General features: G+C 38.5%; 1 protein-coding gene across 2 annotated transcripts in view; it reads right to left on the bottom strand.

The window, feature by feature from the left end:
• GNAI1 (G protein subunit alpha i1) overlaps positions 1-16,363 on the bottom strand; it is an 85,653-nt gene that overhangs the window by 27,625 nt on the left and 41,665 nt on the right. For both annotated transcript variants that reach the window (XM_026504526.4, XM_048212922.2), the window contains 2 exons: positions 3,381-3,423; positions 3,135-3,276 (listed from right to left, as the gene is read on the bottom strand). In XM_026504526.4, the coding sequence (XP_026360311.1) occupies positions 3,135-3,276; positions 3,381-3,423 (185 nt within the window). The remainder of the gene's footprint in view (positions 1-3,134; positions 3,277-3,380; positions 3,424-16,363) is intronic.

The raw sequence follows: 16,363 nt of genomic DNA, 5'->3' as shown, positions 1-16,363 counted from the left end.
TGGAGGGAGAAGCAGACACCCCGCTGAGCAGGGAGTCTAGTGTGGGACTCAATCCCAGGACCCTGGGATCACGACCTGAGCTGAAGGCAGACGCTTAACCCACTGAGCCACCCAGGCACCCATTTCCATATTATAATGAAAGAAACTTATAAAGGCTAAGTAATTAATAAGCAACTGATCTGGAAAAGAAAATACATCAATGGGGAAAAATGGAGTTCAGAAACAGACCCAATTTGATGCTAAAGGCAGCACTTTCAAGTCACTGAGGAATGGAATATTTAATAAATGTCTGTAAGGCAAGGGATGATCAGATTATAAAATGTACTTAGGTTCCACCTACCAAGAGACACAAATAACATTTCCAGGTGGGTGAAGTGATAAATCTAAACAATAAAACTAAAACATTCTAGAAAAGAGTAGTTTTAAAAATAAGTTGAAGAAAATCTAAGATACAAACATAGAAGTCAGAATTGACGGCAAAAAAAATTAAGAGTTCTAAAAAACATAACTGCTATTTCAAAAAAGTAAAAGAAATATACTGAGTGAAAATATTTGCAAAACTTAAAGAAGGGTTAATATGCTTTATATTTAAAAAGAATCAATGTGAAAAGGACAAGTAATTTAATAGAATTGAGTGAAAAATACTAAGAGGAATTCACAGAAGAAACAAAGAAAAACAGATTTCCCACCTCACTAACAATCAGGAAAATAAAAATATTTTTCAGGAATGAGATATTAAAAATTAAAGTGCTGATAATATCTAAGTTAGCAAGACTCTGGTAAACACTCATGCACAGTTGCTAGAAAAGATTACTCATGTCGCATTCTTTCTGAAAGCACATCTGTGGTTCCTATCAAAATTAAATATCTGCTTATCCTCTGATTCAGGGATAATATTTCCAAGAATTGGTACTTTAGAAGTAGAAATATATTCAGCCTTTGAATATACTGTTTCTTATTTATGGAATGCTTTTTCCTTGTTTTTGTCTAGAAAACTCTTACACATGTTTCAGTATCAAGCGCCAATGTCCCTTTCTCACGTCCATATCATGTTTAGTTCACCTTTGTTACTTCTTGGCACAATTCCAAAAGCCTCCAAGTATTTTAAGGCTTAAGCAGAGGCAAGGCAACACAAGAAGACATGGGGCAGACGAATCAAAACCCATGTGAGAGCAAGGAGACATCTGTGAGAAGGAGTTAGTAACAATGGCTAAAGCAAACAGAAGAAGAGTCTGAAGGTAGGAGGCAAACAGTTACTAGGCTACAGCGAGACAGTCTAAGAAGAGTGACTCAAACTAGCACTAAGCGAAACAAAGAGGAGAAAAGAAGTCCCACATGTAGATCTCAAAGCATCAGAAAACCAGTAAAAAAAATAAATAAAAATTTTTAAAAAGTCTGTGGCGATAGAGCAGCTATTCCCACCCAGTCAATTCTGTCGTTCAGTCCTTGAGAGAAAAACAGCAAATAAAAAGACTCCACAAAGTACTGCTTGCACTGACCCTTCAATTGCCGTGGAAAACGGGAGGCTACACCAGCTTCCTAATAATCACAGATAGCGCCTAAATGTGGGATGCCGCACATGCGCCAGGATGAACGATTTAAATCACCGTGACTGGAGCTGGCGCAAAGTATGATCTATATGAACTCCTTCTCTGTAAGGGTGGTAGTCCCCTGTAAGATCACGAGCTCAAAGAGCATTTGGCGAATGAATCAGCGATAAATGAATCAATTAAAGATTTCAAAAAAGATTATGTGAACAGTAGGTAAGGCAGAAATGTCTGAATATGATCAAATCTTGTGCCAGAAAAGATGATTCAGAAGAATGTGATGAATTATTATTAAAAATAATCTTGAAATGTGCTTAAACTTTTAATCCATTATACTAAGCTTTTTAATTTTTCTTTAAAAGAAGCAGCTTAATAAATTAATATGGACCAATAACTGACAAAGAAATGTTAGAGTAACTTAAAAAAACAGGTTTATTTTAAATTTCCCCAATATATCTTTTCTCATAATGCTTTAATTTTTTTCCTATTAAACACAAATTGAGCCTCAAAGTTAAAAAAATAATAATTTCTACCAGACACTATGAAGACAAAAAGGGAAAGTTACAGTCTCAATACAAAAAAATCCTTGTAGTATTAGCAGGGAGACAGCGAATGTGTGTGCACACACGCACAATTACACAGATATATACTGCATACATAAAATACAAGGGACTATAAGAAACAGTAGTAGTAATAGTAATAACACACCTACTACGTACAAAAAAATCAAAATTTAAGCTAGAGTTTCAGTTAAAGGTTTGTGGAAGGGTTCAGTTTTATGTCAGTTATTAAAAATAAATCAGTGAAGGAAAAAAACCACACACAAATAATAAAACTTTAAATAAACAGATTAAGCAAGCAAACAGGGGTAGGGTGAAATGAAGGAAAAAAGTGTCACATGGACTAGACCAGGGAACTTCGATCAAATGCAAAATGAGTTACTGGGCCAAATAAGGAAGTGCGGCCCGGCGCCCCGTCCCCACTGACCATATGGCAATCTTTCTGTCAGGTCATCTCTTGGGTTCCAGTATTTTTTACTGATCAAATAAAGGGGAGGAACTAGCTTTTCTCCTACGCTCCCCATCTCTTTAGCTCTGAAATACTGATACAGGATTTTCCTATTTAAAAGACAGGCAAGATTTTATACGTTTTCTTTATATGAGATTAGACTGCTTTTTAGGCTAGTATGGCATAAATACAAATAATTAGATCATTTCGGCATTCCAAATTATGAAAACAAATTCTGAAGAGTCAGCATTAAACTCAGTAGTAACTACTAGAAATCGTTATGGAGATACAAGCATACCCAGTATCATATGTTTACACAGAAAATATTCTAATGGTTACTGAATTGCCCAAATCCTCTGATGGATGAGGAAACAATTCTAGGTATAAAGAGATGACACAATCCTGTGTATTCTTAGGTCATCACTTCTGAAGCTTCTTACTTCACTCACTACCATTCTTTTGACTCCTTTTATTAAATGGTCTTGAGACAGCGGGTAAATCTATGTTAGGTAGTATGGTATTCCCAGGTAAGTTATTCCTGCTACTCGTCAGGCCTGTTGTGATGATTTAACAACTCACCGCCCGAGCCGAGTCACCGAAGTCGATCTTCAACCGCCCCATGGCCCTGATGATAGCAATGATTGACTGGATGGTGTTACTGTAGACCACTGCTTTGTACTGCTTACATTCCTCCTCCGAATAACCAGCTTCGTGGATAATTCTAATGAGACAAAAGGAAAAGCAAACAAACACACACGTACCTCCTTGGATGGAAGGGCACAGTTAAGCATAAAAAACAACATCTAATGTTTTCAATCTACTTACTTCATTTGCTTCACAATTGTACTCTTCCCAGATTCGCCAGCACCTAAAAACAAGTAAAATAAAATAAAGGATTTCTAACTTCATCACTTATGCATATCCAGCCCCCTCCAACACAGGCACACTTGTGAGTGCGTGCACACACATGCACACACACACATTTTCCCTTACAGCAAAAATTTGTTTTATATCAAAACAATCTTTTTTTAAAGGATTTGAGAGAGAGAGAGAGAGTGTGTGAGCAAGGGGAGGGGCAGAAGGAGAGAATCCTCAGGCAGAATCCCCCGGAGCCTGACAGGGGGATCGATCCCACAACCCATGAGATCATGACCTGAGCCACAACCAAGAGCCAGATGCCCAAACGACTAAGCCACCCAGGTGTCCCTATATCAAAACAATCTTTAATGGTTTCCAAACATACAGAAAAATTGTCAAAAATAAGTCCCATCTGTTTATTATTTCACAATACTTAAATTCAATAAATTTAGCTGAAAAAATGCTTTTATTGTTGTGTGTATTCTTGAAACCATTAAAAAATTCAATCTGCTATAACTTAAAGCAATATAAATTAGTTTTATTCAAAATTTTGCTCCATCTTGGAAGACATTCTGTTTGGTCAGTTATTCTAATATTAACCTTTGCTTCTTCCTAAGAATGAAGCAGAGGGCAGTGGTGCCAAGAAGCCACATAACAAATAACTGGAAAATATTATACGTTACGGCAGCTGTGTCTCATGCCATGTGTGTTCAACCAGCATTATCAAACATCTGACACACAGCCAACATCATGTGCTAGCACCGGGGATACAACAGCATGCAGGACAGAAATGTCTCCCTCATGTTCTTCTAGCCCATCACCCAAGTCACAACCCCATTTTCAAAACACTCCTGCACTTCCTACATACGCAAGGTCTCTTCACAAGGTCCCTAGCATTATGCCATCATAACATAAAAATATTACTAATCATACGGCCCTTTATAAAGGTACAGCCCTCCCATCCTTCACATTTAACAGTAGCTGATATCTTTACATCATATTATATCAATTACTTGTCAGGCTCCTTCCAATTGCTACATACGGAGAACATCTGAGCACAGGACACAAAACAAAGAAAGTATGACAAGGCTATCATTTGCCTTCATGTTGTCTTTGACCAGGGCTACATAGCATAGAGGTATTTATCACCGTTTCAGAGATACAGTAGGATTTTTACTATCCAGGCCCCATGTTCCCATTTTCCCAGGGCCCTTCCTACAGTGCTGTGTGATCCAGCATTACTGAATAACTACGGTTCCAAGAACACCTACTGTGATCACACCACAAATCTTCAAACATACCGTTTCCCCTGCCAAAATTTAATTTACTCTGCTGCTTCTTGCCACTCCAGTTATCCTCATCAACCATAAACTTACCTCCTTCATCAACCACCTTTTCCTGACCCACTCCCCCAGGGATCCTTGCCACCCTTCTCGTTGCACATGTTTCTATGAATATTTCTTGACTTCTCAGCAGCTAACTTGTGCTAGACACACCATCAACCAGAAATGTACTTGAATTTATTTAAGCTACTTGTGCCTGTTACAATTAAATAACAAACTTCTGGGCTTTGTTCCCTTCACCCCAATCCCCCTCTAGCTATACATACACACATACACACACACACACACACACACACACACACACACTCTCTCTCTCTCTCTCTCTCTCTCCCAAATCATCAGAGGCATCTGAGAACAGATCATAGTTAAATGGCCTATGTGAAAATCTTCGCCAGGGTCGGGGGGGGGGGGGTGGAGCTGCTTAACTTTTACTTGTGATTTGATATTCAAGAAATTTTCCCAAGATACAAGCACAATAAGTAGAAAAGCAGGAGCTGAATAAACAATGAGGGCATTCTTCATTTACAGACAGCCTTTGAATGTTTCAGGGCATCTGCCAATAAAAACAATTCCAAGAGAAACAACCCATTATTTATTAATCAACAACAGCATACTTGGCTCTGTGTAAAGCACCATTGTAGCCATTATGGCTCACACATTTATTTCTCTCATTGAAGAGAGATCCACAACTAACATACCCTAGGTAGCTTCCAGCAGGGGTATCTTCAAGAAGGCCCTCTGGGTTTCTACAGCACTGCCAACTGAGTCGGCAGCAGCCATGCTGTGATGACGAGACCTTCTAGATCCCTGTAACCATACACAGAAGGGGTGATTCCATTGGCATAATGAGCTCTGATGAACAGCCACCCAAGGATCATTCTTTTAGTGAAACAACTCAACAACTGGAAGGCCCAGAAAGGCTCACATGACACAAGCCAGTGAGGTCTGAGAGCCAAGTGGGGTAACATCAGAAATAGTAAAATAAATAAATAAATAAATAAATAAAATAAAGATTTTCAATTGAACTATGTATATACAGATGAGAATTTTATAATATTAATAAGAAAAAAACAAATTTTCCTGACATTATCTTTAAGTTCTAATTCACTTTACATCTCTTAATTGATAGCATGGGATACTTAGCTTCCTTTGCAATAAGCATCTTAAGTCAATGGCTTATGGTTCAAAATATCCTGAAATCTGTTTAACATTAAAGATTGAGGACGGGAGTAGTATTAATTGGATTTTTACCTAATTTCTTTGCTAGTCACAAGGTGCTCTTTGAGGAACAGATAACCTAGAGGTAGAAATGCTGAAAAAAGAGTCTTTTAAAGCTTAGCAATTTTATGTAATTAGTTTTCAATTCTCACTTCCATGCAGACAGACTCCTAATAGGAAAATCAGAAATGCTACATAGTCAGGGTTCCAACATACTAAATACTGCTATTCTTTCCACACAGCATACAGGAAAAGAGTTAAAGGTTATTCTCTACAAATCTCAGCACAATCATGTTTGAGAGACTGACAGGAAGCAATACTGCAAAAAAAAAAAAAATGTCTCAGAGGTAGTGGAGAAGCAGGGGAAAGGAGAAAAGTAAATTTTACTAGCAGTACTCGGCTAGACAGCTATTGTTTTTCCCTTAAATACAGAGGCAGCATAAAAAAGGGTTGGAAGCACCCTTCCTTCCAGGGAGAAACAAGGAATACGGAACACGTATGAAAAGATCAAAGCATGTGACCATTGTGGTCACAATGCCAGGCTAGTCAAGGTGACTAAGTCATCTACAAAGTAACGGTCAACAAGCTGGTCACTGTCAAATGAGAGAGACCTCAGATCCTAGGAAGGGAGATTTTAACTCCCAAAGGGCCAACAACGTGTGCAGTATAGTCATGGTAGACTAGTAAGCCAGTGGCTATAAAGTCAAAGGTGGGATCACCAAGGGGGTCCCTTGGCCTCTCTCTCTCTTTTTTAAAGATTTATGTCAGAGAGAGAGAGAGAGTGCGCAAGCATAAGCAGGAGGGGCAGAGGGAGAGGGAGAGAATCTCAAGCAGACCCTGAGCTGAGCATGGAGCCCAACACAGGGCTCGATCTCACGACCACGAGTTCATGACCTGTCCCAAAACCAAGAGTGGGATGCCCAACTGACTGTTCCATCCAGGCACCCCCCTCAGACCTGTAAGGAGGAAGTGGCTAATAGAAAACTGCATGTCTGAGAGCAAAGTGTATGCTCAGCAGGTGTGTGAAACAGAGCTCAGCATCCGATGGTAATGCACCACACAGATGGTGGAGGGTCAAAGAGCATCGCCACAGTAACACCGAGGGGAAACTCCTCGTCAGCTGGAGGTCACGCGTGCATAGCCTCCTCCTAACAAGGAGATTCGGGAAAGGGAAATACATCAAGTAAGGACAACAAGCAGGGGGAAGGAACCAAAAAACAAACCAAGATCTAAGTAAAGTAACCCTTGGCTAGATAGATTCTAATTCTTTGACTAGAATTATATAATTTGCCATTTTAAAAATAATAATCAAACAGTGTCTGCCCCTGATTTTGTTGAGGAGGAGTAGAGGAAATCTAAAGCTTTAACTGCAAGCATTTTAAAAACAAAAAACCTCAGACCTCAGAAAACAAATACCTTTCCCCCCCAAGAAGATTCTTTGTCCAATTCTCTGCTTAGGGTCACATTTAGAACATTTAGTCACTTTTGTCGATCATGGCGCTGCCATACGATCAACAAGATTAAGGTGCTTATATTTAAGACAGAAGCAATAAAGAAGGTGTAAGGGCAAATATCAATTAAAAATATGAGGCTTAATTAACCCTGTTGAAAGTAAGGGGACAGATAACCCTTCCCTCCTTATCCTTAGAGCATTTACTTTAGAAAAATTGTAATTGTAAATACTTTTCCTCTCTTTCAAATGTGTGTGTGTGTGTCTGTGTGTATACACATATTTTACAAAAACAAATAGGCTTTTTATTTATTTAGTTTTTGGTCAGCTTTATAACCCAGAACGTCTTTCTCAAGAGATGGGGAGTCATTTCTTTGAAATGTGAACGTCAAAGGAGACAGCACCTTTATCTCCAGTTTCCGTGGAAGGATGGGGTCTAACTTGGGTGGGTGCCTCGCTCCAAGATGCAAAACTACCTCCTAAAGATACGGGTTTCTCCTCTGGATAAGGCCAATTAGCTAACATGAATGGTCTACCCAAAGAACTATGCGCATAAGGTGTCAAGCCTCTTAGGGACTAGTTGGGTCTAACTTGAAAACATGTATGTAGTAACTTGTATCCGTTTGGCTTTATAAGGGGATGAGATTTCCTTCTGTCTTTGCAATCTTTTAGTGAACTGCCTCTAATATATACCACACTTTGGTTCAATACTTATTCAAAAAGACGTATTGGGTTTTTGTTTTTTCTTTTTTCGCTGCTACGTTTGTAAGGAGGATTTCTAGGTTGGGAGAAGATTTTGTTTCTAATTTTATTCCTTGACAGGGGTCATAACCTAAAAATCTTTTTTATTTAGCTACAAAAAGCTCTGAACTTAAGTAAATACATACATATTTATGGGATATGTCGGACATTCTAGGATATAACAATAATTTGATGATGACTGTAAACACCAAAACCTAGATCCTCCAAACGACCAACTTTCTCATTGTTAACTCTCCAGAAACTAAACCCTAAGGCATCTGTGCCTGAAACAGGTCCCATACCGTAACCCTGAGCAAGAACGAGTGCACAGGAAGACTGCTCTAAAAAGGTGGGACAAAAGAAGAGAAGTGCGGGCGGCACAGGCAGCTTCCTCCCGGCAGCCCAGGCCAAGAGGCCACGTAGGTTCCTGTTTCCTCTATCGTAAGACACCCAGTGCTTGTGCTGTCATCAGCCGGCTCTCCTCATGCTGCCCTTAAGGAACTGGGGCCTGGTAAATGGCCATAAATACTGATTCTCTGGCAACCACAATTGCTGTAATGAAGTCCTTTTTGTCTCTGAACCAGGAATTTCCTGCCTTCTAGAGACAGAAGTTAACATAAAACTGCAGTAAGCTGACTTGTTAGCTTGTAAGCAGGGTAAAGCCTCAAATACTAAATAGTTCTTGACATGCTGTTCTGTTAAATTTTCAATTAACTCCCGAATTCGGGCAACTAAGGGCAGTTCCAGCCATTATTTCTACATCTGTACTACTTAACTTTCAAAATTCTAATCTTTTTTTTTTCTTCCCACAAATGGAAGCTCAAACAGGTTTGTCCGATAAATCCAAAGGAACAGAACAGCGGTTCTCAAACTAAGATCTCAGGACCAACAGTAGTAGCGACACTTACAGTATCAGTAACACTTCAGAAATGCACATTCCCAGGCCCTGCCCAGAACTTACTGGATCAGAAAGTCTGGGAGTGGGCCCAGCAATCTGTGTTTTAACAAACCCTCCAAGTGATTCTGATGGAAGCTAAAGACTACGAACCGGTGACGTAGAAGAAAAGTCACCTTTTTTCTTGATTAGTGATAAGAATAACTGTAGCCATTTAATTGTTGACTACCTATAAAAGACTTGAAATAACTGTATTTTCCTCCTCCCCTCAAAAGTGAGATAAGTAATACTGTCTTACATTTCTGCAAATACCTTATTAAAAGGCAGCTGGCTTCTCAATTTTCATATCTACTTCTGTGTGTAATATGGTGCAATTACATATTACTTTGGTTGAATTATATAAAGAAAATCTATGTTCACATAATTATGTAGTTAGAAAAGGGAAGAGCAATTTAACAGAATTTATAGATAACTGTGGACAGTCTTCTTTGATTCTATATCAGAATTTGAAAAGGGTAGCTTAAAGATTGGTTATAATGCATTTCTATGAACTTTTCATACTCTGATACTTTAAAGTTCATTGGTCTATCTTGTACTTGGATGGGTATTTTACCCATGTCTGATTTGGAAACTAGTTCACTGAGCTCTCCAGAACTCAACATTGATGTATTTTCAATACAAAATGATAATAACATAATAAGAAGAATATATATTATCTGTAGTATATGTATTTATTTAATAACCTTTTTAACATTACCTGTAATTTCATCAGAAAAGACTTTAGGTCTTGGGAGGATATCAGGCTCTCAGTGTTAGGGATATATTTTAATTTCAAAAAAATTTTTTTGCTTAAAATCTTTACTTTTATTATTGGCAACTAACACTGTTAGCTGTTTTCTTGGAAGTGACAAACTCTGCCAAATCCCAAAGTAGGACTAACCATAATTTCTTTCAAGTATAAGTGGTATTCCAAGAAAAGAGCCACTAGTTCAATTCACAACTCAAACAATCACACAACTGTTTTTCCTCAAACAACCAACATGCTTTGGAACATGGTAGAGTCCTTTGGGTATACTTCATACTTGGTTACACAATATATTAAAGAGGTATGTACATAACGGTCAAAATTTCATAAAAATAATGATTTTTACAACTTCAGCATTTTTTATCACAAGTGCATAGTAGTGAAGACTACAATCACTACTGGTACAATTTAGTGCCATTGACTTGACTCAGTAGTTTGACTGATTAGCATTTTGGTACTATCATAACAAATGACAACACAATTGCAAAGGCAAACATCATTTTAGTATTACTCTGAAAATGGTCTCAGAGACCCCAGGGTCCACAGATCACTCCTAGAATTGCTGATTTAATGTCTTTCACAGGCACTGGACTATAAGCTATAAAGGAAGAGAGCCTTGTTTTGTTTGTTTTTAAGATCTTACTTACTTATTTGAGAGAGTAAGCATGAGCAGGGAGGGAGCAGGGAAGGGAGGGGCAGAGGGAGAGGGAGAAGCAGACTCCCCGCTGAGCAGGGAGCCCCTCCCAACACAGGCTCAATCCTAGGAGCCTGAGATCATGACCCGAGCCAAAGTCAGATGCTTAACCAACTGAGCCACCCAAGTGCTCCCAGAGCCTTTTCACCATGATATCCCCAAAGCTTTCTCTTATACTTAGCACATGGCAAGAATGCAATAAACATTGGCTGGCAGGCAGGCAGGCAGGAAATATACCATGAAGAAAGTATGAGAAAATGTAGCAATATTTCTATAAACTGTGGAAAGGGAGAATTCTGTTAGAAGACCGGAAAAAATAAAGGAAAAGTGTGGTGGGAGCTTGTGATTGTCCATTAAAACAGGTTCTCTTCAATTGTAACGGAAGCACTGGCTGGGAACATGGCAGCTACAGACTGTATTTTCCATCCTCACTTGCTGCTAGGTGTAACACCACATTTCCCATCAAAGCATATGATGTGTGTAAAAGGAAAATGCAGCCTTGGATTCTCTCTCCTCGTCCTTCGTATGAGCCAGAAATTAGATGTGCCTGTGTTCTTGTTCTAAGTATGCGGATTAAGACAATGCCCAGGGGCATTAAGACAATGCTGGGGCAATAAGAGGGCAGAAACTTGGGTCGTTGAGTGCCCACGTGAGAAGAGCACCTCCACACTACTTAAGCTTACATTTGCTACATGGAAGAAACAAGCATCCGTCTTCATTAGGCCACGGTCAAATTGGGTTTCTTTGGTACAGAGCTTGGACTTTATGCTGACAAATTTTTTTTTAAAGTTGTCTAGGTTTAAATATATAAGCAAATATATAAACATATAGATATATAACCCAGAGAGGTCCCCAAACATTTTTCTAAAAAATTTTTTCTAAAATCACCATAATTGAAGTGGAAAGGCAAAGTACAGAATAGGGAAAAATATCAGTAATTAATGAGTATCAAAACATAGATTTAATGCATAATGAACTAATATTACTTGACCAAAAAAATTAACTGACCACAAATTTCCTTTTATAGAGGAAAAACATACATATATTTTTAAGCTATAAATAAATATTCATCCAAAAATACATTAAAAGAAGTATATCATTAAATGGTTATCTCTTTGGCAATTTTATCCTCAAATATTTCTGTAATTTCCAAATTTTTATGTTGTACATAACTGACTCAAAATTATGCAATTTAGGGGCGCCTGGGTGGCGCAGTCGTTAAGCATCTGCCTTCGGCTCAGGGCGTGATCCCGGAATCCCGGGATTGAGCCCCACGTCAGGCTCCTCTCCTGGGAGCCTGCTTCTTCCTTTCCCACTCCCCCTGCTTGTGTTCCCTCTCTCGCTGGCTGTCTCTCTCTGTCAAATAAATAAAATCTTAAAAAAAAAAAATTATGCAATTTATTTAGAAAAACTTGGTCATCTCTCTTGTGATCAAATCTGAATAAAATTATTTTTTTAAATCTCATTTGCTTCAAATCCACGTTCCCCTATAATCATTCATGCATATAAATGTCACATTCTAATCACAGCAAATTACTTTTACTACCAAAACTTTCATGATCATCCCTACCTTCCCCTAAGTGGAGCCCCTTATCAACATGAACACTAAAAATGACCACACCATATTTAGGGAGAGGAGTATCTGGGGCTAAAACCTTCCCAACCAAGGTACTTTCAATTTTCAGGGAGTGTGGAACTAAGAAGATAGACACTGGGTCTACTACGAGGCCCATTATGGCAGGTGGGGTGACCACAGCCCTACAGAGACTAGGTGACAGAGTATAAGGCTGCACTCAGAGGCCGCTCAAGCAGGAAGGCTCTATGCAAGCCATGATTTATAGCATGAGACATTTTGACTGTGATGCCAGGACCACCTAGGTAGGAGCCATCATGTTCAAGACCAGAAGAGGCAGAGCAAAGCACATCTGAGACTTTGGCCTTGCTACTGTGAGTTGGAGTAAGTCACTCTGCCCTTTCTTCCCACTCACACGCTGACCCCCATACCAATTAGGGCTAACAGCCAGGAGTGGAGGATGGCAAATGATAAAACATTTTCATCTGAAAACTACATAAATGGACTGTTTACTCAGCCATAAAAAATAATGAAATTTTGCCATTTGCAACACAGATGGACTTAGAGGGTATTATGCTAAGTGAAATAAATCAGACAGAGAAAGACTAATACCATATGATTTTACTTATATGTGAAATCTAAAAAAAAAAAAAAAAACCAACCAAACAAACAAAAACAAATAGACTCATGAATACAGAGAACAAACTGGTGGTTGCCAGAGGAGAGGTCAGGGGGCAGGCATGGATGAAATAGGTGAAGGGGATTAAGGGGTACAAACTTCCAGTTATAAAATGAATAAGTCATGGAAATGAAAAATACAGCATAAGGAATATAGTCAATAATACTGTAATAACATTGTACAGTGACCACTCTTATTGTGGTGAGGATTCAGTAATGTACAGAACTGTCAAATCAATGTTGTACATGTAACACTGTATGTTAATAATAATTCAATTAAAAAATAAATGGGCTGTTTAAATAATCAGAATGGACTAAGGCTTAAGCAACACTCAACATTTTGTAATTTTCTCTACTAATCAGCAAGTAGGGGTTCAGCAGGAGGTAGGCTGATTTTAGGCTAAATTAAAACAAAAATGGTACGCATTAACTCCTGTAATCCTAACTATTAATATATAAGTAATGGTTTCTAAGCATATTTAGAAGGAGACATGATATTATACTTTCCCCTGTATACTCCCCAAATTTTACCTACTATCCACAGCCTGCTCTGAAGAATTATTGAAAGGGACTTGGATGACCATGTGTTACACAGCTGATGTGAACTAAGGTCATTCTCTCACCACTTTAAACATTTCCCTCAAGTAATCCTATGCATATACTACCATTCTATTTTTCTATTTTCACCAACTCAGATTAAATCACTTCCATGTGACACCATGCTTTCGTGGAATGGAACAGAACAGAAAAACCTAGAAATAAACCCACAATTATATGGTCAATTAACCTCCGACAAAGGACAAATGACTCTACAACAGGAAAAAGTTCCTTCACCAAATGGTGTTGGGACAATTGGACAGCTACATGCAAAAGAATAAAACTAGACCACTTTCTTTCACATACACAAGAATAAACTCAAAATGGGTTGAAGACCTAAGTGTAATATCTGAAAACATAAAAATCCTTGAAGGGAGCACAGGCAGTATTCTCTGACCATAGACTGTAGCAATATTTTTCTAGATAGGTCTCCTCGGGCAAGGGAAATAAAAGCAAAAATAAACTACTGGGACTACATTAAAATAAAGTTTCTGCACAGTGAAGAAAACCATCAACAAAACTAAAAGGCAACCTACTGAATGGGAGATTTTGCAAATGACATATCCGATAAAGGGTTAGTATCCGAAATATACAAAGAACTGATATAACTCAATATCCAAAGAACAAATCATCCAATTTAAAAAAGGCAGAAGATATGGACAGACATTTCTCCAAAGACATCCAGATGGCCAACAGACACGTGGAAAGATATTTAACATCACTCATCATCAGGGAAATGCAAATTAACACTACAATGAGACATCATCTCACATCTGTCAACGGCTAAAATCAAAAACACAACAAGTGTTGGTGAGGATGTAGAGAACAAGGGAGCTTCGTGCTTCCCACTGTTGGTGGGAATGCAAACTGGTACAGCCACTGTGGAAAAGTGTGGAGGTTCCCTCAAAATTTTTAAAAAGTAAAACTACCGTATGATCCATGAATCATATTACTAGGTATTTACCCAAAAAGACACTAATTCAAAGGGATACATGCACCCTTATGTTTACTGCAGCATTATTTACAATAACCAGACTCTGGACACAGCCCAAGTATCCATCAAAAGATGAATGGATAGGAAGTGGTATATTGGAATGGAATACTAGTAGTCAATAGAATATTATTCAGCCACAGAAAATAATATTGCTATTTGCAACATCATGAATAGACCTAGAGAGTATAATGCTAAGCAAAGTTAGTCCGTGAGAGAAAGACACCATATGACTTCACTCATGTGGAATTTAAGAAATCAAAGACAGAGAGAGACACACACAAACCATGAAACAGACTTTTACCCACAGTTACCACAGGCAGGTGGGTGGGGAGTTGGGGGATATAGGAGATGTGAATTAAAGAGTGCATGTATCATGATGAAAAAATAAAATAGATTAAAAAATCATTTCTATGTGACACCATGCTTTTGGCATGTAAACATGGGGCTTAAAGTCTTCAATAAAATTTTGGTTTAGGCAAAGGAAATGATTTAAACAAGAGAAGGAATGCCACCTCTGTTTCACACAGCGGTCCAAGTGTAAGTAGTTCAGAGCTCGCGGTCAGCGTGATAATTTTAGGGATCAAAGTGCCTTTTTACCTCACTGCTCTGCTGTCTTCACAACACGGCTTCCGCCTCAGGTGTAGCTGTCTGTCTGTGATCCCACCTGTGCATGAACCTTGCAGGGTTAAGCGTTTAACCCCAAAGTGTAACCATCATTTCCACTCACATCCCCACGAGCAGACTTAGCCTCCCGGCCTCACTTGGTTCCTCACCGTGTGGCTATGTGTCTAGAAAATAAATGCTAAGGGACAGCGGATATTGGGGATAACCAGAAGTCTCTGCTGTACTCCTTAAGTCTATTCTTTTCTTCCCTTTGTGATCTGTTTATCTTTTGATGAACTTCTTAAAATTAAATATATGCCAAAGAACATATACAAAATAAAACGGGTTCTTTTTCCTATTGTTTTGGTTTTTGGTTTTAAAAACTAAATTGGATACCTTGGAAAGACCCAATAAAGCAAGCTCTAATCAAGGCTCCTGAATCAAGTAAGTATGAGATACTATTAAATAGAGGGGAAAACATTTTTTAAATCTAGTAGGATTCTTCATTCAGATTCCTTTGCAGGTATCTTTAAATTCTCATTTGAGAAAAGACAGAAAATGGAAATAAGAGGTCTATTTTGGATATGCAAAAAAGACAACTCTGAACTCTAATGAGTGAAGTGTACTCAAAAAACGGCCATAATGCCTCAGTTTTTCACTACTGAGTATGATGTTAACTGTGGGTTTTTCACACAATCCTGCATCAAAAGATTGCTGAAAATATACTTACATATTTTTAAAAGAAAATATTCAAGGTATGTTTGTATATTTTTAGGATTTCCCCTTAAGTGAGGTAGTTTTTAGTTTTTTACAGATTTTATTTATTTGAGAGCATGCATGAGAGTGTGGGGGAGGGGAGGGAAAAGCAGACTCCCTGCTGAGCATGGAGCCCAAGGGGGGGTGAGGGGGCACAGGTGCAGGCTGGATCCCAGTGTCATGACCTGAGTCAAATACAGACACTTGACTGGGCCACCCAGGTACCCCAAGATGGGCAGTTTTTGACAAATTTGAATCCCATCAGTACAGAGGAAACCTCCCCTGCATATCAACATATTACCTCAATCTCCCAATTTTTATACTCCTTCCAAAACTATCTCAAATGTTTAATCTGTTTCAACTCTTCAATGCAAATTTCTTGGCACAGCAATCCAAGGATCTTAGGATTTGAACCCAAATGCCTTTTAGTCTCACCTCTGTCACATGCCTGCAACCATTTTCCAGCCATGTAAATCTTCAAAAGAATCTATCTAATCCACACAACCAGAATTCCAGCATCTTGGTATCAACAACTATGGTAGGCAATCAAGTCAAAGTTAAGACAAGGGTTCTGATTCTAGGAAGGTGTATCCAGAATATAAG

The sequence above is a fragment of the Ursus arctos genome, unplaced genomic scaffold, assembly GCF_023065955.2.
Source record: "Ursus arctos isolate Adak ecotype North America unplaced genomic scaffold, UrsArc2.0 scaffold_3, whole genome shotgun sequence".
NCBI lineage: Eukaryota > Metazoa > Chordata > Mammalia > Carnivora > Ursidae > Ursus > Ursus arctos.
The sequence above is the reverse complement of the archived record's forward strand: the minus strand, read 5'-3'. Positions and strand labels throughout refer to the sequence as shown.